The sequence below is a fragment of the Macaca fascicularis genome, chromosome 19, assembly GCF_037993035.2.
Source record: "Macaca fascicularis isolate 582-1 chromosome 19, T2T-MFA8v1.1".
Taxonomy (NCBI): Eukaryota; Metazoa; Chordata; class Mammalia; order Primates; family Cercopithecidae; genus Macaca; species Macaca fascicularis.
Window position 1 is genome coordinate 39,903,424 of NC_088393.1, and position 21,827 is coordinate 39,925,250.

General features: G+C 50.1%; 1 protein-coding gene across 32 annotated transcripts in view; it reads right to left on the reverse strand.

Moving 5' to 3' along the window:
• ANKRD27 (ankyrin repeat domain 27) overlaps nt 1-21,827 on the reverse strand; it is an 80,256-nt gene that overhangs the window by 33,027 nt on the left and 25,402 nt on the right. For 25 of the 32 annotated variants that reach the window (XR_012427411.1, XR_012427409.1, XR_012427406.1 and 22 more), the window contains 11 exons: nt 21,197-21,307; nt 17,827-17,983; nt 15,730-15,884; nt 14,973-15,032; nt 14,832-14,885; nt 14,688-14,753; nt 14,527-14,603; nt 13,092-13,213; nt 11,691-11,769; nt 10,732-10,864; nt 1,705-1,797 (listed from right to left, as the gene is read on the reverse strand). Coding sequence is in view for 22 of the 32 variants with exons in the window: in XM_074023054.1 (XP_073879155.1) it covers nt 1,705-1,797; nt 10,732-10,864; nt 11,691-11,769; nt 13,092-13,213; nt 14,527-14,603; nt 14,688-14,753; nt 14,832-14,885; nt 14,973-15,032; nt 15,730-15,884; nt 17,827-17,983; nt 21,197-21,307 (1,107 nt within the window). In the remaining 10 variants the exon portion in view is untranslated. Of the gene's footprint in view, nt 1-1,704; nt 1,798-10,731; nt 10,865-11,690; nt 11,770-13,017; nt 13,059-13,091; nt 13,214-14,526; nt 14,604-14,687; nt 14,754-14,831; nt 14,886-14,972; nt 15,033-15,729; nt 15,885-17,826; nt 17,984-21,196; nt 21,308-21,827 lie in introns of those variants that run through there. The other 7 variants (XM_074023067.1, XM_074023061.1, XM_074023062.1 and 4 more) reach the window with 2 other exon arrangements.

The following is a 21,827-nucleotide window of genomic DNA, read 5'->3' on the forward strand; positions in this document are numbered from 1 at the left end:
CAAAAAATAAAAACAAAAACAAAACAAAAAGTGACAAAATTCATAAAGCAATAGGAATGGCGGGCAGACAACACATCTCTGAACATCAGTGTGGATTTTGCCACCTCACTAGAAAAAGCCTCAGTCCTGTTCCTCTTGCATTCTTTTTTGTTTGTTTCAGTGAATCCCTACAGGGTGATAAATAACAGAATTTATTTATTTTTTTTAGAAACAAGGTCTTGCTATGTTGCCCAGGCTGGAGTGCAGTGGCACAATCAGAGCTCACTGCAGCCTCAACCTCCCAGGCTCAAGTGATCCCTCCCACCTCAGTCTCCCATATAGCTGGAACTACAGGTGCACACCACCAAGTCCAGCTTCATCTTGTATTCTGTTTATTTATCATTATTATCTTTATTTTTATACTTGCTATGGACTAGGGGATCCTCTTTTATTCTAATAGAGCCTCAGCCTGCAATGGAAAGAGAATAGCTGCAATGAGCAGGAAACCCCATCAACACACAAACCTGCGGAGCTCACCCTGTGCTTCCTGGACGTGCTTCTTCCCCGGGACCCACTCTGGCTCCAGGTTGCCTGGAAGCCCAGCAGCCTCCCCCAGAGGGCTCTGCCCTTGCCCAGCCCTCACGGACTGCCCTGTGGGCACCTTAGCGGCCTGCCTGTGGCCAGTGTCTGAGCAGAGAGCTGCCCCCGTGTGCCAGGTGACCAGACCATCAGGAAGTCAGGCACCGTGTTCTCAACCCAGTGCACACACCCACAAACATCTGACAAGGGGCTCCTTGAGCCCAGCGGAGGCATCAGCTCTGCCAGGGCTGCCAGCAGAGGTGCCACTGAGCTGGCCTGGAAAAATGAGTAGTATTTTGAGGAACTGAGAAAGCAAGAGGCCTGGCCTGCGCCCAGTGTGTGCTGCCCAACATAGCTACAGCACAGCATGCGGAGGGAGATGGGGAAATGTGCTGGTCTCACTCTGCCACCCAGGCTGGAGTGCAATGGTACAATCATAGCTCATGGCAGCCTCCAACTCCTGGGCTCAAGTGATCCTTCCACCTCAGCCTCCTGAGCAGCTAGGACTACTGGTGCCCGCCACCACACCTGGCTAATTTTTGTATTGTTTTATAGAGATGGGTACTCATGATGTTACCCAGGCTGGTCTCAGGCTTCTGGCCTCAAGTGATCCTCCCATTTCAGCCTCCCAAAGTGCTGGGATTACAGAAGTAAGCCACCCCATCCAGCCTTGATCCCAGATTTAAAACCTCAGCATTCCTACCACCCATTCTGACTGAGCACAGAATGGAACTTCAGGGTTTATGTAGACCACCACCCTGATGGAATGTTTTTTTTTTTTTTTTTTTTTTTTTTGAGACAGAGTCTCTCTGTTGCCCAGACGAGAGTGCAATGGCACAATCTTGGCTCACTGCAACCTCCACCTTCCCGGTTCAAGCCATTCTCCTGCCTCAGCCTCCCGAGTAGTGAGACTACAGGCATGCGCCACCACACCCAGCTAATTTTTGTATATTTAGTAGAGGCGGGGGTTTCACCATGTTGGCCACACTGGTCTTGAACTCCTGACCTCAGGTGATCCACCCACCTCGGCCTCCCAAAGCGCTGGGATTACAGGCATGAGCCACCGTGCCTGGCCAACCCTGATGCTGCCAAGAGATGCAGCGTTCCTCACCCACCTTTACCCACAGAGACGTCCTGGTGTCTCACCTTAAACAGGCAGTCGGTGGGAGATGAAGTCATCTGAGAGAGTAAGCTCATTCTCTGCTTAAGGAACAGCCTGTCACCAAATCCCTCAGACTCCTGCAGGAAAAAAACCAAACGCACCACGAGACGTCGGTGCAGATCCTTCAACACACAGTGCCCCAGCAACAACCCCGGCTGAGCAGTATCAGCTTCCAGAGCAGTATCGGCTGTGCCTCTCACCCGCCTCACACAGGACGTGCTCGCTGAGACGGAGGACGGGCCGACGTCAGGCAGGGAGACGGGCTTTCTGGAAGTGGAGGCTTTGACAGTTGCTCCCGGCAGGGGAAGGGGGTGGCGGCGGCACCCTGACTGCGTGTATATGTGGAATGTGCCATCTCCAGCGTGGAATGCAGCACACACCATCGTCCTCCAGATGGAAACTCACACTGCCCTGGCCTCCCTCCCTCCCTCCTCACGCCTCTGACCAAATGCCTGCACAACCCAATTCCCTGCTGTCTTCTTGGGCAGGAAAGCCATTTTACAAGCTGGTCTCAGTTTCCCAGTGTCAACCAGCTGGAGAGAGAGGGGTGTTGCTTTTTGGACGTGCCTATTAAATAATATGGCCACATGGCCAGGCGCAGTGGCTCACACCCATAATCCCAGCACTTTGGGAGGCTGAGGTGAATGGATCACCTGAGGTCAGGAGTTCGATAAGAGCCTGGCCAACATGGTGAAACTCGTCTCTACTAAAAATACAAAAAATTAGCAGGGCGTGGTGGTACACGCCTGTAGTCCTAGCTACTTGGGAGGATGAGGCAGAAGAATCACTTAAACCCGGAAGACAGAGGTTGCAGTGAGCTGGTATCACACCACTGCACTCTAGCCTGGGTGACAAAGTGAGACTCCATCTCAAAAATAAATAAATAGGCAAGGCGCAGGGGCTCATGCCTGTAATCCCAGCACTTTGGGAGGCTGAGATGGGCGGATCGCCTGAGGCCGGGGGTTCAAGACCAGCCTGGCCAACAAGGCAAAACCCCATCTCTACAAAAATACAAAAATTAGCCAGGCATGGTGGTGCATGCCTGTAGCCCCAGCTACTCCGGAAGCTGAGACATGAGAATTGCTTGAACTCAGGAAGCAGAGGTTGCAGTGAGCCAAGATTGCGCCAATGCACTCCAGCCTGGGGACACAGCAAGACTCTGTCTCAATCATCACTCGATCAATCAATAAAATGGCCACGAGGCCAAATCCAGGAAGATATATGGGGAACTCATGACACAGACAGAGATTAACTACTCCTCCATCTCTTTGGGTGTTTCAAGGATCCACCCCAATTAATAAGTTTAGATCTTCATATTGGTAATGTTCACCCAGATACAAAAATCTAGGATTGGGTGCAGTGGCTCACTCCTGTAATCCCAGCACTTTGGGAGGCTGAGGCGGGAGGATCACTTGAGCCCAGGAGTTTGAGACCAGCTGGGCAACACAGCAAGACCCCACCTCTGCAAAAAAATAAAAAATTAGGCTAGTGTGGTGGTGCATGCCTGTAGTCCCAGCTACATGGGAGGCTGAGGTAGGAGGATCACCTGAGCCCAGGAGTTGGAGGCTGCCATGAGCCATGATCATGCCACTGTACTACAGCCTCAGTGACAGAGCAACACCCTGTTGAAAAAGAAAAAAAAAAAAAAAAAAAAAAAAAGGCAAGGGCCGGGCACAGTGGCTCACACCTATAATCCCAGCACTTTGGGGGGCCAAGGCGGGTGGATCACTTGAGGTCAGGAGTTTGAGACCAGCCTGGTCAACATGGCGAAACCCCGTCTCTACTAAAAATACAAAAATTAGCCAGGTGTGGTGGCGCATGCCTGTAATCCCAACTACTCTGGAGGCTGAGGCAGGAGAATCACTTGAACCCGGCAGGTAGAGGTTACGGTGAGCCAAGATTGCGCCACTACACTCCAGCCTGGGCGACAGAGCAAGACTCCATCTCAAAAAAAAAAGGGCAGAACTCTAGGTATTTTTCGTAACACTTTATGAAATCATTTCTAGCAAGACAGTTCGATGCTCCCTTGAGCACCTGCAACCAAACCGTGTAATGACAAATTCGCTTCCTGAAAAAGGGTCTTGGTGGGAAGTAAAGGGAATTTCTTCCAGCCAGCAGCTGGCAGAAGGCCCCCAAACTCGGACAAATTTGTGGAATAAGGATGTCTCCTTACAGCCCTCTAAGTTTTGACTTGGAGGTCCACCGAAAGATACAGCCGACAGCACCTCTGGGGATAGGCCATTCCTGGGGGCCTCTGCCAAGCAGGGTCCTCCCAGCAGTTCCCCCAGGAGGGTTAACTTAGCAAATGAATACCAGCACCTGAGAGAGGCGCTTTTGCCCCAGCTGCTGTGTGCTATATAAAGCTCTAACAATCCGCTTTACACCTCGGTTCACAGCTGAGCAGCTTAGGGTCAGAGAAACATCACACATTGTTATCCGGGTAAATCCAGCACTCTTTCTGCAACTCTGGTTAACGATTTAGACAGCAGTGATGAAGAGAGGTAGGTCTCCCAAGACTGAATCTTCAGGGAAGAATGAGCTATTGGAAGAGGTGGGGGGGACATCAGCAAGGACTTACTAGAGAAAGGGGTACATCCTTTTTATGAGAAACCCAGTAATGTAAGGAAGGCCAAAAGCATGCAAAGCTGCAGCCAAGAATGGTACAGGTTCTTTCTTGTCTTTTTTTTTCTTTTATCTTTTTTTTTTTTTTTTTTGAGACATGGTCTTACTCTGTCTCTCAAGCTGGACTGCAGTGGTACAATCATAGCTCACTGCAGCCTTGAACTACCAGGCTCAAGTGATCCTCCCACCTTAGCTTCCCAAGTAGCTGGGACTAAAGGTGTGCCACCATGCACTGCTAATTTTTTGTAGAGATGGGGGTCTTGCTACGTTGCCCAGGCTGGTCTCTAACTCCTGGCCTTAGGTGATCCTCCTGCCTTAGCCTCCCAAAGTGCTGGGATTACAGGCGTGAGTGACCAGGACCAACCCAAATTCTTTCACAGTTCTCTTTTTTCATTCACAAAGGTAACACTAGAGTCATCCCAGCAATTTATTTTCAGAAAGCTGAAGTCTTCATTTATGAACATGTTTAAAGAATGTTGAGTGGGTGTGGTGCCTCATGCCTGTAATCCCAGCACTTTGGGAAGCCGAGGTGGGAGGATCACGAGCCCAGGAGTTCAATCCCAGCCTGGGCAAAATAGCGAGACCTCGTCTCTACAAAAAATTTAAGAATTAAAAAATTAGCCAGGTGTGGTGGCGCACATCTGTAGTCCCAGCTACCCAGGAGACAGAGGAGGGAGGATCCCTTTCAGCACAGGAGATGGAGGCTGCGAGCTAGGATCACACCACTGCAGTCCACCCTGGGTGACAGAGCGAGATCCTGGCTCTAGGAAAAATAAAATGCTATGGTCATCTCAAGTATATCTTGCAGAGAAAATTTCCATGAGACTGCATTCTATAAAGTCAATAGTAAAATCTAACTCGATGTCCTCATATTTAATCCTTAATACTTTTCAGAAACCTCTTCTGCTGTGAGAAGATACACTTGGGCTTTTTCCCAAGGAAACACCATCGATACATAGCAATGACTCTCCACATTCCTAAAGGGAACGTCATTACTTAAACCCGTGAGCAGCTAGGCCATAATACAGACAGAATCATAACAACAAGGAAGCCACCACGCCTGCTCTGTCAATTACAGACCACAGCAAATAGATGAGCACCTCTCAATACCTGTAGGGTGGGCTTCACAGCCAGCCTGAGGATGATGCATACTTGTTCTCAAGGTTTCACCAGAACCAACCATACTCCATCCAGGAGGGCAGGACCAGGGTCCAACATCCTGACAAGAGGGGTGCCTTGGACTGTGACCCTCCCTTGCCCATCTAAACCAAACACTATTCTTTTTTTTTTTTTTTTTTTTTGAGGCGGAGTCTCGCTCTGTCGCCCAGGCTGGAGTGCAGTGGCCGGATCTCGGCTCACTGCAAGCTCCGCCTCCCGGATTTACGCCATTCTCCTGCCTCAGCCTCCTGAGTAGCTGGGACTACAGGCGCCCGCCTCCTCGCCCGGCTAGTTTTTTGTATTTTTTAGTAGAGACGGGGTTTCACTGTGTTAGCCAGGATGGTCTCGATCTCCTGACCTCGTGATCCGCCCGTCTCGGCCTCCCAAAGTGCTGGGATTACAGGCTTGAGCCACCGTGCCCGGCCACCAAACACTATTCTTAAGGGCATCTTTACACCTCAGATGCAGAGACAAACAGACGTGCCCAAGATGTCTGAGCCTGCAGAAGGAGTGGACTCAGGCTGGGCACAGTGGCTGGCGCCTGTAATCCCAGCACTTTGGGAGGCCAAGGCAGGCAGATCACTCGAGGTCACGGGTTCGAGATGAGCCCAGCCAACACAGCGAAATCCCATCTCCATAAAAATACAAAAATTAGCCGGGCATAGTTTTGCGTGCCTGTAGTCCCAGCTACTTGGGAGGATGAGGCAGGAGAATCGCTTCAACCCGGGACAGGCGGAGGTTGCATTGAGCCGAGATTGCACCACTGCACTCCGGTCTGGGTGACAGAGCAAGACTCAGTCTCAAAAAAAAAAAAAAAAAACAAAACTAAGGACTGGACTCAAACCCTCAAACCAACACCAGCACGAGAGAAGCAACCTCTCAAATACTACTCCCAATCTGCCTGCAATATTTTCTGAAATAAAAGGAGGTGTGAGAAGCCAACGGATACTATTTGGTCAGCCACCTCCTTACAATCTGGTGAAGGCCTCCACAGAAAGTGAGAAAAGAGAAGACAGCCACGCTATGGGGGCAGCTAGGGGACGGGAGCATCTTCGAGAGGTGGACACTTCCTTCCAGGTGACCAGAGACAACCCAGGCCCAGCAAGACACAGCAGAGTGATTCCTCTGCAGGGCAGGAAAGCCGGCCAGGGAGTGAACTCTCAGGCCAATCAGAGTGCAAGACCCAGAGGGCAGGGCAGACACCACTGCGCGCAGAGTGAGGGAAACAGGTTCCCAGAGCCTCAAAGAAAACAAGTCAAACTCACAATTCTTACTCCCCAGCCATGGAAATGAAAAGAAATTCTGAGGCTGCACACACACACAGGTAGAGACACAAGAGCACACACACACACATTCTTTTTTATTTATTTATTATTTATTTATTTATTTTTGCTGTAGAGACAAGGTCTCACTATGTTGCCCACACTGGTCTCCAACTCCTGGCCTTGGGTGATCCACCCGCTCAGCCTCCCAGAATGCTGAGATTATAGGCATGAGCCACTGCACCCAACCCACACACACCCTCTAGAAGGTTGCTGATTTCCCCCTAAATATGGAAACAAGGCAGAAGGAAGGAACTTTTCAAAAGAGCCACAGCCAGCCACATCTGAGATGCGATGGATGACCCCCAATTTCATTGGCAGCGAGTGGGGGAATCAAATCAGACTTCAAAGGAGAAGAGAGATTAATTCTTCATCAACTACCTGAATACTGTCAATGAGTACAGCGAGATCATGACCTAAAATGTTGGTTAAAAAGGTAACTGTGTTCATTTCTTGTCACCGCCAAGTCCTGTGGAGGCGGAGGCTCGGGTGTGTTGAAGATTCAGCTGCACCCATGACCCACCGCCATAGCCAAGGAAGGCATTGCACTGCTGTGCCTGTGACCCACTGCCATGGCTGAGAAAGGCCTTGCACTGCTGTACCCATGACCCACTGCCATGGCCAAGGAAGACATTGCTGCTGGCGGTGTAATGGACGTTAACACTGCTTTATGAGGGGTGCTGAAGGACACCCTCATCCACGGTGGCCTAGCACATGGACTTTGCAAAGCTGCCAAAGCCTCAGACGAGTGCTGAGCCCATCTTGGTGTGCTTGCATCCAACTGTGATGCGCCTGCGTGTGCCACGTTGGGGAGACCCTGGGTGCTGAACACCAGGTCAAACTAATTAAGGTTGATGACAATGAGAAATGAGGGGAATGGGTAAGGCCTCTGTAAAACTGACAAGAGAGAGGAGACCCTATGAAGGGGCTGGCTGCAGCTGTGTAGCAGTTAAGGACTATGACAAAGAATCTCGGCCCAAGGATGTCATCGAGGAGCGCTTCACACGCAAGAAATGAACGAATAAAATGCTGGCTCACATTCCTCAAAAAAAAAAAAAAAAAAGATACAATTGTGTATGCACAGAAAAAAAAGACAAATGCTAAAATATTAATAAATGTCACCCCTGGCTAGTAAGTTTACGAGAAGTTTTTGTTGTCTTCACTGCCATTTTATAGTCTGCAAAAATTATTTGTAAGCAAACATTAGTCTTCTAATTAGAAAAAAATTAAGCTATTCTTTTGGGGAAAAAACAGTACTCTCTCTCTCTCTATATATATATATATATAAATGTACATCCATATTTGAGACAGAGTCTCACTGTGTCACTCAGGCTAGAGTGCAGTGGCGTAATCTCGGCTCACTGCAACCTCTGCCACCCGCATTAAAGCAGTTCTCCTGCCTCAGCCTCCCAAGGAGCTGGGATTACAGGCACCTGCCACCATGCCTGGCTAATTCTCTTATTTTCAGTAGAGACAGGGTTTCACCATGTTGACCAGGCTGGTCTCAAACTCCTGACCTCAGATGATCCACCCGCCTCGGCCTCCCAAAGTGTTGGGATTACAGGCGTGAACCACCATGCCCGGCCCAGCACACAACATAATTTCACTTACGTAAAATATACATGGGTAGGAAAAAGACTGAAAATGCATGAATGTGTTAATAATGAATGAATGCGATGGAACTGCCTGTACCTGAGGGCGCCTGGACAGGCTGATGCTGTCTCCCAGACGCTTTACCTCATCATTATTTTGAGAGATTCTACATCAAGCTCTGACAAAGATGAATGTTCAATCCTCGGTACTCTCACCTTGTAATACAGAGATCTTTTCATTTTATTGATTTCAACTTTGTGATTTCTGTGAGTATGATCACGTTTTACTCATTGTTACGTAGTGAAACAGGCCAGCAGGACACTTGTGGTTCAAGATTCTGGCGATTCACGCAGAAATATAATCACACACCCCCACTCCAGCCAACACTCACCAACCACCAAGGAAACAATGGCAAGACCACTGAGTCCTCAAATTGCACACATTAATAGTCTCACTGATGGCAGCGGTGGCCCTTCGGGAGTGGCTGCTGCAGACATAAGCTGCAGTGGAGGAGGCGCGGCCAGAGTTGTGCACTCTGCAGGGCCAACAGGAGCCAGGAACAGGCGGGAGCCCCATCACCCACTGAGTTGGCAGGGCGGGAGCCCTGAACTCCCAGGAACAGCTGCAGCCGCCCAGCCGCAGCTCCGGATCCAGGCACCTCTGAGCTCTCGGGGGCCCAGGAAGTGCCCCTGCCCCGGCAGACTTATATAAGTGCCTGCTCCCGCTCCCCTCACTCCTGGCACCCACTCCTCCCCACTCCTGGCACCCACTCCAATTTCGGAGCAAAGGTGAGGCCAAGTCAGGTACCGCTGCAACCCAGCCAAGTGTGCGCATGCTTTGGGTGACGCTGACACGCCAGCCTCCTGATGCCTCAGACCCCTCCAAGATTTTGGGAGCTGATGAGCATGGGAGAGAGGCCAAGACAGGGGCTGAGAGCAGCTTGGTGCAGGCCTGCAGGTGCCCCTTGGCACAAACAGCCTGGGCGCACTGGCCAGCATGCTGACGGTGGCAGAAGGCAGACAGGCTCCCGGGCGGAAGGGCAGGTCCCGAGTGAAGCCCCACCTTCAGAACAAGGACCGCCTGAAGCCTGGGGGCCAGGCTGTCAGTTCCAAGTGGAGTCCATGGCCCAGAGAGAGAACTCATGGTGCTTTTTCCAGGCCCACCCATGGACCAATCAGCACATACTCCCTCCCTTCTGAGCCATAAAAACCCTAGACTCAGCCAGACTCAGACAATCGGGACTACTAACTGCGGAAAGGAGCTACCTACGTCGGGCCTCTTTGACTCGTCAGGATGACCTGCCTGTGGTAAGGAACTGCCCACTGTGCGTCTTCTAAGAGCTGTTCTGCCATTCAGTGAAGCTCCTCTCTGCCTTGCTCACCCTCCACTAGTCTACGTAACTCATTCTTCCTGGACATGGGACAAGAACTCAGGACCCACCAAATGGCAGGACTGAAAGAGCTGTAACATAAACAGAGCTAAAACACGCTCCCAACTCACTACCCTGCAGGTGACAAAAAGGAGAGAAGAGCTCTGGTCCTTCAGGGAGCCCAACCTAGTTCCCTGAGCCAGGGCTATGACACTCTCCTTGGGGCTCTGCAGTTCCTGGTCTCTCCAAGCTTCCAGGCGCCACTGTGTTCCCCAGTGCCCACCGTGGAAGCGGCCTACAGTATGCCTGCTCTAGCTGCATCCTTGCATGGAGCAGGACCCTGCACGAGCAACTTGGAGTTACCCACACCACCTCAGTCAGCACACCATGCCCGGTTGTGTGCAGTGGCCGGACCCTGCACTTGCTCACATACCCCTTGCCACTCCACACCTGGCTTGCCCTCGGCAGGCATGCGATCTGGGCCAGCAGCGCAAGCCAAGTGCAGCCTACCAGGCCAGGAGGGTGAAACAGGCCCAGCAGGCCTGAACAAAACTCAGGCAAAGGAGCTTACCAGCCACAGAGATTTCCGGCTGGAAAGGCGACAGCCCGGGGATTCCGTGACATCACTTCTTGAATATCAAGGTCAAGAAATCAAAATTCCCTGCTTCTGGCTTCCCTTTGTACCCACATGTCTTTGGAGAGGATGGGGACTAATGAAGTAAGATATTAACAATGAAAATCCTAATGATAACCCACCAACTTTTACCACCAACTGGGGGCTTGGTGTTTTCACTGAGTGATTTTCAAGACTCACAGCCCTCAAACAGCTGAGGCCCCATTCCTGGGAGGCAATTTAAGAAAATCTCTGCCCACATACCAACCCCAGCAACCTATCAAGGGAACCATGATGCCCACAAAGGCAGGCCAGGGCAGGGGTGAGATCTTACAGGGGGTTTAGCGGAGAGGCTTCCTTGCCGAATGTATTCGATGGCAGCTTCGAATGAGGTCAGGCAGTATCCCAGTTCATCCTTTGCCGAGCTGCTGAACCTGAAGTTTTTGATGTAACTCAAATTTGCCATCCTAATGAAAGGAAGAAAAAAGTTACGTTGTTGTCTATTCAAGTCACACTTCTGCAAAAACAGTATTATTGGCTCGGGCGACTGACCAAATACCTAAAGTGTCGGTTCGCTCAGGGAGCTACCACCACGCTCCCCTGGGTCTCTCTGCAGAGCATGTGCGATTAGGAACACAAGTAAAATGACTAGCTAGTTCCCTGAAATAGTCTTTAGCAAGCTGATTACTGTAAACTGAGCTGTGGGTTCCAGGGGGAAGATGATGGGTTTGGGGCCAGAAACAATGGCAATCAGCTTTCTGCTCAACCACTGCCTAGACACTCGTTCCAGAACAAGAAACATAAGCTCTCTGGGCCTTGGTTTCCCCATCTGTAAGTGGATAGATGAAGCGGGGGAGGCTCCACACCTAGCTCATAACAGGTGTCCAACTGAAGGTGGGCTTCTCCTAGAGTTATATTAGAACTACCACAGTGCAGTGCTGCCTTTTTTTTTTTTTTTTTTTTTTGAGATGGAGTCTTGCTCTGTCGCCCAGGCTGGAGTGCAATGGTGCCATCTTGGCTCACTGAAAGCTCCACCTCCCGGGTTTACGCCATTCTCCTGCCACAGCCTTCCGAGTAGCTGGGACTACAGGCGCCCGCCACCATGCCTGGCTAATTTTTTTTGTATTTTTTAGTAGAGACGGGGTTTCACCATGTTAGCCAGGATGGTCTCGATCTCCTGACCTCGTGATCCACCTGCCTCAGCCTCCCAAAGTGCTGGGATTACAGGCGTGAGCCACCGTGCCCGGTCAAGCGCTGCCATTTTTAAAAGAGCATCTTAACAGAAAATGTTACCAATTAGGGATCTCCGTTTTCACAAGCAAGTATAACAGGACTGATAGCAGATCATCAGCACACATGGTCTCCAGGTTCACTGCAAAGGGGAAACACACATTCAATGCCATCATGAGATTCAAATGGACTGACAAGAGTATCAACTCCCTACCACCGCACACCTTGCGAAACCACATATCAAGGAGATCATACATCGGGGAAGAAATGTCATTGCACAAGCTCCTTTACAGTGTCCTGATCAGATGTCAGGTCCAGAGGGAAAAGAATGCCCAGCATTTTCAGAACATGACCAAAACAAGATATTAATAACTCAGGCCAGATACGGCGGCATGCGCCTATAATCCCAGAGCTTTGGGAGGCCAAGATGCGAGAATTGCTTGAGGCCAGGAGTCTGAGACCAGCCTGGGCAATATAGCAAGACCCCCACCTCTACAAAAAATATGAAAATTAGCCAAGTGTGGTGGTGCATGCCTGCAATCCGAGGTACTTGGGAGGCTGAGGCAAGAGGATCACTTGAGCTCAGGAGTTCAAGGATGTAGTACAGTGACCTACAAATGCACCCAGCCTGGGTGACAGAGTGAGACCCTGTCTCTTAAAACCAAAAAAAAAAAAAAAGGAGATGTTAACTCCAAGCAGACCATGACTTGCCACCCTCCTGGACAGTGAAAGAGCCCAGGGAGGTGGCTACAGTGATACAAAATGAAGATGAGTCCAGAGCCATCACCAAAAGCCTCTTTCTTCCTAAAGTCACTAAGGTCCTTCCTAAGGTCACTTCCACTTTATAGACATGGAGTCCACTGCCCATGTGGAGTTTCACGTTTTTTTCATTTTGAAATTTTAAGTAATTCATTCACGTTTAAAAATTCAAACAATACAAAAGAGTAAACTGTGAATGTTCCTCCCATCCCCGCCAGCCAGTCTCTTTTCCCAGAGGCTCCTGCTGCTGCTTCCTGCACATCTGTCCAGGACAGCTATGAGCTCACCATCACATCATGGCTACACAGCTGTCCCCCTTTCTTTGATGCTGTTGGCTGGAAGTCTACCATATGCATTCCTCTTTATTTCATTCGATATACTCAGGATCATCCCTTATCTACACATATAGCTATATCTCATGTCTCTTCCTTATTGACTTTTCCTTGTTTTTTTTTTTTTTTTTTTTTTGAGAAGGGGTCTCGCTCTGTCACCAGACTGGAGTACACTGGTGTGATCACAGCTCACTGCAGCCTCCAATTCCTGGCCTCAAGTGATCCTCCCACCTTGGCCTCCCAAAGCACTGGGGTTACAGAGGTGAGCCACCGTGCCCAGCCCCATAAAAATCCCTTACGATAGCATCACTCTTTGCTTTTTCATCTGGATGTAGCATCTCCCCCTTGGCCAGGCCCCTTCCCAAGCACAAACCTCTCTGGCTTGGAGACTGTGTGATGAGCTGCACCACCTTTCGCAAGCAGACAAGCTTCTGCTGTGGGGAGGTGCATTTGTTCAGCTGAGCCAGCTCTCTTTTGGCACGAGGTATGTTAAAGCTGTAAAATAATTTGGAAAGTGACAACTTCAGAGCACAGTAAGAGAACTCTTTGGCCTGGATCTAAGAATACATCTCAGGGTCTACACTTCTCACAACAAACCAGAAGGAAGGAAACACAAAAACAGATACTGACAAGTCATCTGACTCAAGTCAGCGGCAAAACAGAACAGCCTTCAATCCCATTCAGGCTGCCGGGTGATACAGCTGTACAAGAAGGTTGAAAAAAAAAAATCCTATTCCTAGAGGGAAAGAACCCAAAGAGGTTTGTGGGAGGTGAAACATTTTTGTGTCCCAATGAAACTTAAATTAGGCCAGGTGCAGTGGCTCACACCCATAATCCCAGCACTTGTAAGCCAAGGTGGGCAGATCATTTGAGGTCAGGAGTTCAAGACCAGCCTGGCCAACAAGGTGAAACCCCGTCTCTACTAAAAATACAAAAATTAGCAGGGCGTGGTGGTATGCACCTGTAATCCCAGCTACTCGGGAGGCTGAGGCAGGAGAATCACTTGAACTCGGAAGGCGGACGTTGCAGTGAGCCGAGATCACGCCACTGCACTCCAGCCTGGGCGATAGAGTGAGACTTAGTCTCAAAAACAAAAAAAAAAAATTAAAATTAAAAAAAATGAAACTTGGCCGGGCGCGGTGGCTCAAGCCTGTAATCCCAGCACTTTGGGAGGCCGAGACGGGCGGATCACGAGGTCAGGAGATCGAGACCATCCTGGCTAACACGGTGAAACCCCGTCTCTACTAAAAATACAAGAAAATTAGCCGGGCGAGGTGGTGGGCGCCTGTAGTCCCAGCTACTCGGGAGGCTGAGGCAGGAGAATGGCGTGAACCCGGGGGGGCGGAGCTTGCAGTGAGCCGAGATCGCGCCACTGCACTCCAGCCTGGGGCACAGAGCAAGACTCCGTCTCAAAAAAAAAAAAAAAAAAAAGAAACTTAAATTAACTCCTAAGTAGGTGCCTCTATGGCAAGGTTCCCTTGGGTGGGCAGGTGGGATGTCCCCTGCATGCAGAAACCACGTGGGCAAATTACATGCCCACTTGGGGCATGGGGACTAGCTGCACAAAACCCCGTGCCTAGTGGCTTCCATCCAGTCGGCGTGCTGGTGCACAGTGTGGGAGGGGGATGGCTACACACAGTCACCTGTAAAGGGTAGCCCTTCATCTTTGGTTGCAAGTAACCGCACTGTTCCTCAGAACCAACCATGTCAAATCCGCGTGTCGCCTCTGCCACTGAGAGGGCCTACTTCCAGGAGAAGACAGCGCCCCTGCCTCCGAGAACACCAAGCGCTGTGGCGTGAACCCTTACCTGAACTCCGGTTTCACACCAATATCTTTCTGCTGAAGATCTTGAAGGCTTCTTGTGATTTTGTTAAAGGCAGCATCCTAACAACAGATTTTAACGAACCTTCAAATTTCTCAAAAAGCACAGCAGGCTTCCATCTTGGGTGATAACAACTGAGAACCTACCTCGCTTGCCTCCATGGTCCCCACGTATTTAAAGATCAGGTCGTAAATTTCATGATGGACGTACATCTGTGGAATCAACAGATCCCATTCAGGGTGTGAGCAGGCAACAGGGTGTGCCTCCCAGCCATTCCGCCCCAACCTCACCTCCACTGCCTGCTTCATCAGGCTCATCTGGGCCTCCTGCTTGGCGAGCATTTTCTAGAGGGCAAGAGAAGCACAGTGAAAGGGCTTGGATTTGCATGGGGGTGCACCGCAATCCTCCCTCTTGGAAGTCTTGCTGCTTACCAGGTGAGAGTCCCTCAGAAGCTGCTGGAGGCATTTGGTGTAGAGAGCATTCGCTGAGTCCTAAACCACACAGAGCAGAGGGACCTTACCAGCGAGGCCATGACGCGGGAGCCAGAGCAGGTAAAGCGCCCAGAGTTTCAAGGGTTAACACAAGCTTTATCAAGTCAATTACATGATTTTTCTCAACTTTTTTTTTTTTAGGTGTGTATGCATTAAAAGCAGGAGAAATTTCCCCTTGGGGTTAACAAGAGGATAATAATACTCATTTTTATACTTCCTCATGGCTTATGCCACTTGGTTTTTGTTTTTGTTTTTGTTTTTTTAAGAGAAAGGGTCTCACTTTGTTGCCCAAAGTAGAGTGCAGTGGTATGACTACAGCACGCTGCAGTCTCAAATGCCTGAGCTAAAGTGATCCTCCCACCTCCGCCTCCCAAGTAGCTGGGAATACACGTGCATGCCACCACACCTGGCTAATTTTTGTATTTTCTGTAGCGATGGGGTCTTTCTATGTTGCCCAGGCTGGTCTTAAACTCCCAGCCTCAAGAGATCCTCCCATCTTGGCCTCCCAAAGTGCTGGGAAGACAGGCTTGCACCACCATGCCCGGCTACACTACTTTTATAGTTAGAGAGAAACATTTTTAAAAGACTTCAAACAGTAAGGCAGCACCAGGCAGTTCCAGAGAAAACTGAGGGTTCCGGGTGCCCTGCACTGAACCGAGACAGGGCACGCCAGGCAAAGGGCAGCACGGCTACTGACTATGTGGTGACGGAGGCTCTTCCTCTCGCATTCTCGGAATGTTCGGTGGAAAGAGGCAATGTTCCTGTCAAATCGCTCGGAGTGTCTTCCCAAGAACTCTCTCACATCTTCAATGGTTTTCAGGGAAAAGGGATCTGACGGTGCCAAAGGCTCTTCTGAAAAAGAAACAGGTCGGGCCTGCTGAAGCCTCTACTGGTTCCTGACTCTGTCCTATCCTACCCTAGAGGGTCTAGGCCCTCTGCGGAGGAGGGCAAATGTCCTTATTCCAAGACACTGCACAAGAACAGCCCAGTTACAGGACACCCTGGAGTCCAGAGAGCCTGGTCCTCTCAAGGCCTCTTCCTGGGACAAAACCAAACTATGTGGGACCATCGGCAAGACCCCGATTCCTGACAGGAAGAGCCTCAGTGGGCATCCTGCACACTGTTATCTCAATTTCCTGGGGCAAATGAAGAATTATTATTTATTAAAAATAACAAAATCTCAAAGAGGTACAATGCTGGAGCTGGGCGCTATAAGAGCCAGCCCTGAAGCTGAGACCCAGAGACAAAGCTGGGGCTACCACTTTGCACAACTCATGGGGGCAACAGTCACATCCCGGGTTGATCACAGGCAGGCTGAGGTCTACGTGAATGCTGGCTCCTGGAATTGTGCAATGCCCGACCTGTGCAACAGTAGCCCCGATCCACACCTCCTCAGCCCAGTGACTAAGTTCTAGGAGGAACCACTGGAAACGATGATATAGGTCTCCATGCGGCTCTTGAATATTTTCCAGGATGTTTAACCTATTTAAAAAAATAATTTATTGGCCGGGCGCGGTGGCTCCCGCCTGTAATCCCAGCACTTTGGGAGGCTGAGGCGGGCAGATCACGAGGTCAAGAGATCGAGACCATCCTGGCCAACATGGTGAAACCCTGTCTCTACTAAAAATACAAAAATTAGCTGGGTGTGGTGGTGGACGCCTGTAATCCCAGCTACTCAGGAGGCTGAGGCAGGAGAACCACTTGAACCCAGGAGCTGGAGGTTGCAGTGAGCCGAGATTATGTCACTGCACTCCAGCCTGGCAACAGAGCAAGACTCCGTCTCAAAAATAATTAAATAATAATAATAATTTTATTGTTTTTGGAGATAGGGTCCTGCTCTGTAGCCCACACTAGAGTGCAGTGGTGTGATCATGGCTCAGTGCAGCCTTGAATTCCTAGGCTCTAGTGACCCTCCCACCTCAGCCTCTTGAATAACTGAGACTACAGGCATGCACCACCATGCTCAGCTAATTTTTATTTATTTATTTTTTTTTGAGGCGAATTCTCACTCTGTAGCCCAGGCTGGAGTGCAGTTGTATGATCTTGGCTCACAGCAACCTCCCTGTCCTGGGTTCAAGTGATTCTCCTGCCTCAGCCTTCCGAGTAGCTGGGATTACAGGAGTGCACCACTGCACCTAATTGTTTTGTATTTTAGTAGAGATGGGGTTTCACCATGTTGGCCAGGCTGGTCTTGAACTCTTGACCTCAGGTAATCCACCCACCTCAGCCTCCCAAAGTGCTAGGATTACAGGCGTGAGCCACTGCGCCCAGCCTATTTTTTATTTTTGAGACAGTCTCACTCTGTCACCCAGGATAGAGTGCAGCGGCATGATCTCAGCTCACTGTAATCTCCGCCTTCTGGGTTCAAGCAATTCTCCTGCCTCAGCCTCCCGAGTAGCTGGGATTACAGGGGCACGCCACCATACCTAGATAATTTTTGTATTTTTAGTAGAGATGGGGTTTCGCCCTGTTGACCAGGCTGATCTTGAACTCCTGGTCTCAAGTAATCTGCCTGCCTCAGCCTCCCAAAGTGCTGGGATTACAGGCATGAGCCACCGTGGCTGGCTTGATTTTTAAAATTTTTTATAGAGACGGGGTCTCGCCATGTTGTCTAGGCTAGTTTTGAACTCCTGGCCTCAAGTGATCCTCGCGCCTTGGCCTCCCAAAGTGCAGGGATTACAGGCGCGAGCCACCATACCCGGCCTTGTTTAACCTTTCGACAGTTAAGTCAGGAACAAGTTCAACAAACACATTTCTCTAAAACAGGAGAAAAGGGTTTTTTCTCCCAGAATACCTGAACTCTCTCTCTTTTCCAAAGGATGGGCTATACACAGGATGCTGAAACTCTCTTCTTTTTCATTGTAGAAAGTTTCTTCAAAGAGAACGGGCACTGAGAGAAGACAGGCAAAACCAGCTCCTAATTTAATCCTGTTCCCTTGTATAAAGACATCCTGCAAACAAGAAAGCCATCACTGCACCAGCAGCCGGGGCAACCATGTCCCACTCTCAGCCTGGCCCCCGACGCAGCACGTAACCAGACCCTATGGCCTTCACCCCAGTGTGGGTTTGCTGCGGCACAAATGCTCTCCTGTTTTGTTTTGATACTAAAATGTTTCCTCTTTGTTGACCTAGTAACTGTGGCTGCAAGATACCCGAATTATTTTTATTTTTTTACTTTTGAGACAGAGTCTCACTCCGTCACCCAGGCTGGAGTGTAGCGGCGCAATCTCGGCTCACTGTAACCTCCGCCTCCCAGGGTCAAGCAATTCTCCTGCCTCAGCCTCCTGAGTACCTGGCACCACAGGCACCCACCACCACACCCAGCTAATTTTTATATTTTTAGTAGAGACGTGGTTTTGCCATGTTGGCCAGGCTGGTCTCAAACTCCCGGCCTCAGGTGATCCGCCCACCTTGGCCTCCCGCAGTGCTGGGATTACAGGAGTGAGCCACTGCGCCGGGCCCACACGGTGCATTTGTTCATCTTTTTAGTTTCCTTCATTTGGAACAGTGCCTCGGGTCTTTCTTCGCCTTTCACGACATTGACATCTTTGTTGTGTATTGCAGACTGTCCCTCCACGTGTTTGGGAGGATTTGTCTGATGTTTCTTGACAATTAGATTCCTGACAATTAGAGAGGTTTACAGTCACATGTTTCTGATAGGAATGCCCTGAAAGGGGTGTTTTACCTCCCTCTGTGTATCCTGTTGTAACGCACATGATGTCAGCTGTTGGAAGGCACCTGATAGCTTTTTTCACTGTTGATGTTAACCATGGGGCATGTGTTGTGTTTTTTTTGTTTTTTGTTTTTTTTTGCTTTTAAAGCAGAAGCAGGTAGATTCTGAGAGAGGGAGACTTTATTCCCATTCAGGAATGGCCCTGTTTTTCCCGGCATCCCCGTGGTCAGGGAAACCCAGCCACACTGTCCTCACTGGGGCGGGAGCTGCGTCCAGACACGGCAGCTGAGGCTCGTGGCGCTGTGACGGGGAGAGGAAGCGCGGGGTTGTCAGTGCACCTGCTCTCTGCCCTGTGGCTCACAAGACACACTGCTTGCTATTTTCCTGCCACAGATCTCCTCATCCCAGCTGTCAGTCAGCTTAGTTGATTTGTTCTCTTTTGGACACCCAGATCTACAAAGAGGACAGGAGTCGGGCTTTGCGCGGCTGGTCTGTCCCCAGCACCCGGCCATGACCACAGTGAGCCGTGCAGGGAGTAGCAGGTGGGATTCAGCCCCGGCCACACTGCAGCACCAGATTACTTCCATCTCTTAGATAGGGAGAGCTTTCTTTCTTTTTCTTTTCACAAAGAACACAGGATTTCTTCTACTCGAGAAATAGCTCAATGTTTTTTCTGTTGCAACATTTAAAAAGGATCCAGGCCGGGTGCAGTGGCTCATGCCTGTAATCCAAGCACTTTGGGAGACCAAGGTGGGTGGATCATTTGAGGTCAGGAGCTGAGACTGAGCTACTGCACTCCAGCCTGGGTGACAGAGTGAGACTCTGTCTCCAAAAAAAAAAAAAAAAAAAATGCACTGTGTGATTCCAGAGCTAAGAAGAAAAAAAAAGCTATATTATCTGAGTTCGAGCACTGCATTGTGGTTACATAAGAGAATGCCTGTTCTTGGGAAATACACTGAACTGTCTTGGGCTTAAGGGCACAGTGTCTGCAACTTAGTCTCAAAAGATTCAGGCTGGGAGCAGTGGCACACGCCTGTAATCCCAGCACTTTGGGAGGCTGAGGCAGGCAGATCATGAGATCGAGACATCAAGACCATCCTGGCCAACACGGTGAAACCCCGTCTCTACTAAAAACACAAAAATTAGCTGGGCATGGTGGCGCATGCCTGTAGTCCCAGCTACTCAGGAGACTGAGGCAGGAGAATCGTTTGAACCCGGGAGGTAGAGGTTGGGTGCACTGAGTCGAGATCACACCACTGCACTCCAGCCTGGTGACAGAGTGAGATTCTGTTTGAAAAAAAAAAAAGATTCAAAATAATAATGTGTCGAGAGAGATAAAACAACCAATGTGTGGTGGCCGGGCGCGGTGGCTCAAGCCTGTAATCCCAGCACTTTGGGAGGCCGAGACGGGCGGATCACGAGGTCAGGAGATCGAGACCATCCTGGCTAACACGGTGAAACCCTGTCTCTACTAAAAATACAAAAAAACTAGCCGGGTGAGGTGGCGGGTGCCTGTAGTCCCAGCTACTCGGGAGGCTGAGGCAGGAGAATGGCGTGAACTCGGGAGGCGGAGCTTGCAGTGAGCCGAGATGGCACCACTGCACTCCAGCCTGGGCGACAGAGCAAAACTGCGTCTCAAAAACAAAAAAAAAACAACCAATGTGGCAAGAACGTTAACAGCTTGGGGGGAAGCATGTTTAAGAGTTTTTTTGACTTTACTAAAACATTTGAAATTATTTCATAACAAAAGATTGTTTTTTGGGTGTTTTTTTTTTTTTTCTTTTTTTTTCCCCAGACAGGGTCTAGCTCTGTTGCCCAGGCTACAGGGGGGTAGCACAATCATGGCTTACTGCAAGCTCAAACTCCTGGGCTTAAGCAATTCTCCCACCTCTGCCTCCCAAGTAGCTGGGACTATAAGCACGCATCATCACATCTGGCTGATTTTTTTATTTTTATTTTTGGCAGAGATGAGGTCTCGCTGTGTTATCCAGGCTGGTCTCAAACTCCTGGCCTCAAGTGATTCTCCTGCCTCGGCCTCCCAAAGTGATAGGATTACAGGCATGAGCCACCATGCCCAGCCGAAACAAAAAGCTTTTAAAAACTACAATAGTCATCCCTGATGTCCTATTTGGGGCCAAGAAACTGACAAGCTTTTCATGGTACTGGGATAAAGCAACTTCCTCTGGCTCGGACATCAGCAAGGAGGAGGTGTTCCAGTAACACATGGCAGACACCCCATCACGGGCTCAGGGAGAGACGCTCGGCACCTCCCGGCCTCCAAGGCAGCAGCTGGGGTCCTGCTCACTGTCACCACCTCCCTTTCCTCCACCACAAAGGCAGGGTCCCTCTAGCCCCCACACGGGGCTGCAGCGTGTGTCAAATGCCACCATTGCCAGTAGCTGTGAAAGGCTGAGAACAGGACTCTCTTCCCTCCCCTCTGGTCCCAAACACGGAGTAGGTGACCCTGGCCCACCCACCAAGAAATGAATACCTTTCCATTTAAGGTCTGAAAATGTTCTTCCACAGGTATCAAAATGTAGGACTCAAACTGACAAGTAGACTGGATGCTGCTCGACAGGCTTCCTTTGCAGGGTACTAAGACCTAGAAAAAACAATTCGGGGGAACATTAGACAGACGTGCCATTTACCACCTCAGCAGAACAGGGTGTGCCCAAAGGCGCTCCAGCTGGACACACAGTGGGACCTGCTGGCGGACAGAACGCCCGAGGTCCCCTGCCAACACGGCCACAGTGGCTGCCAGCTGAGTTGATCTGCTGCTGCTGTTGTTGTTGTTGCTGCTGTTGTGATGGAATCAGGCAGAGGAGCAGAACAGTACAAATCCTTCTCCACCTTCAGATACGGAGGCTGACGGCTCCTTCCCACACTTGCTGGGTCCTCCCCCAAGCTAGTGGCCCCAGGCTCCCTGTCTATTCTCAACAGTGCAGTTGCAAGGACCCAGGGGCTCAGGGACAAGTCCAGATGAAGACAGGAGCACTTGCAAAGTACAGAAAAGGGAAGCTAAAAGATCACACCTTCTCCCACCATTCAAAAAAGAAACACGGCCAGGCGCGGTGGCTCATGTCTGTAATCGTAGCACTTTGAGAGGCCAAGGCAGGTCGATC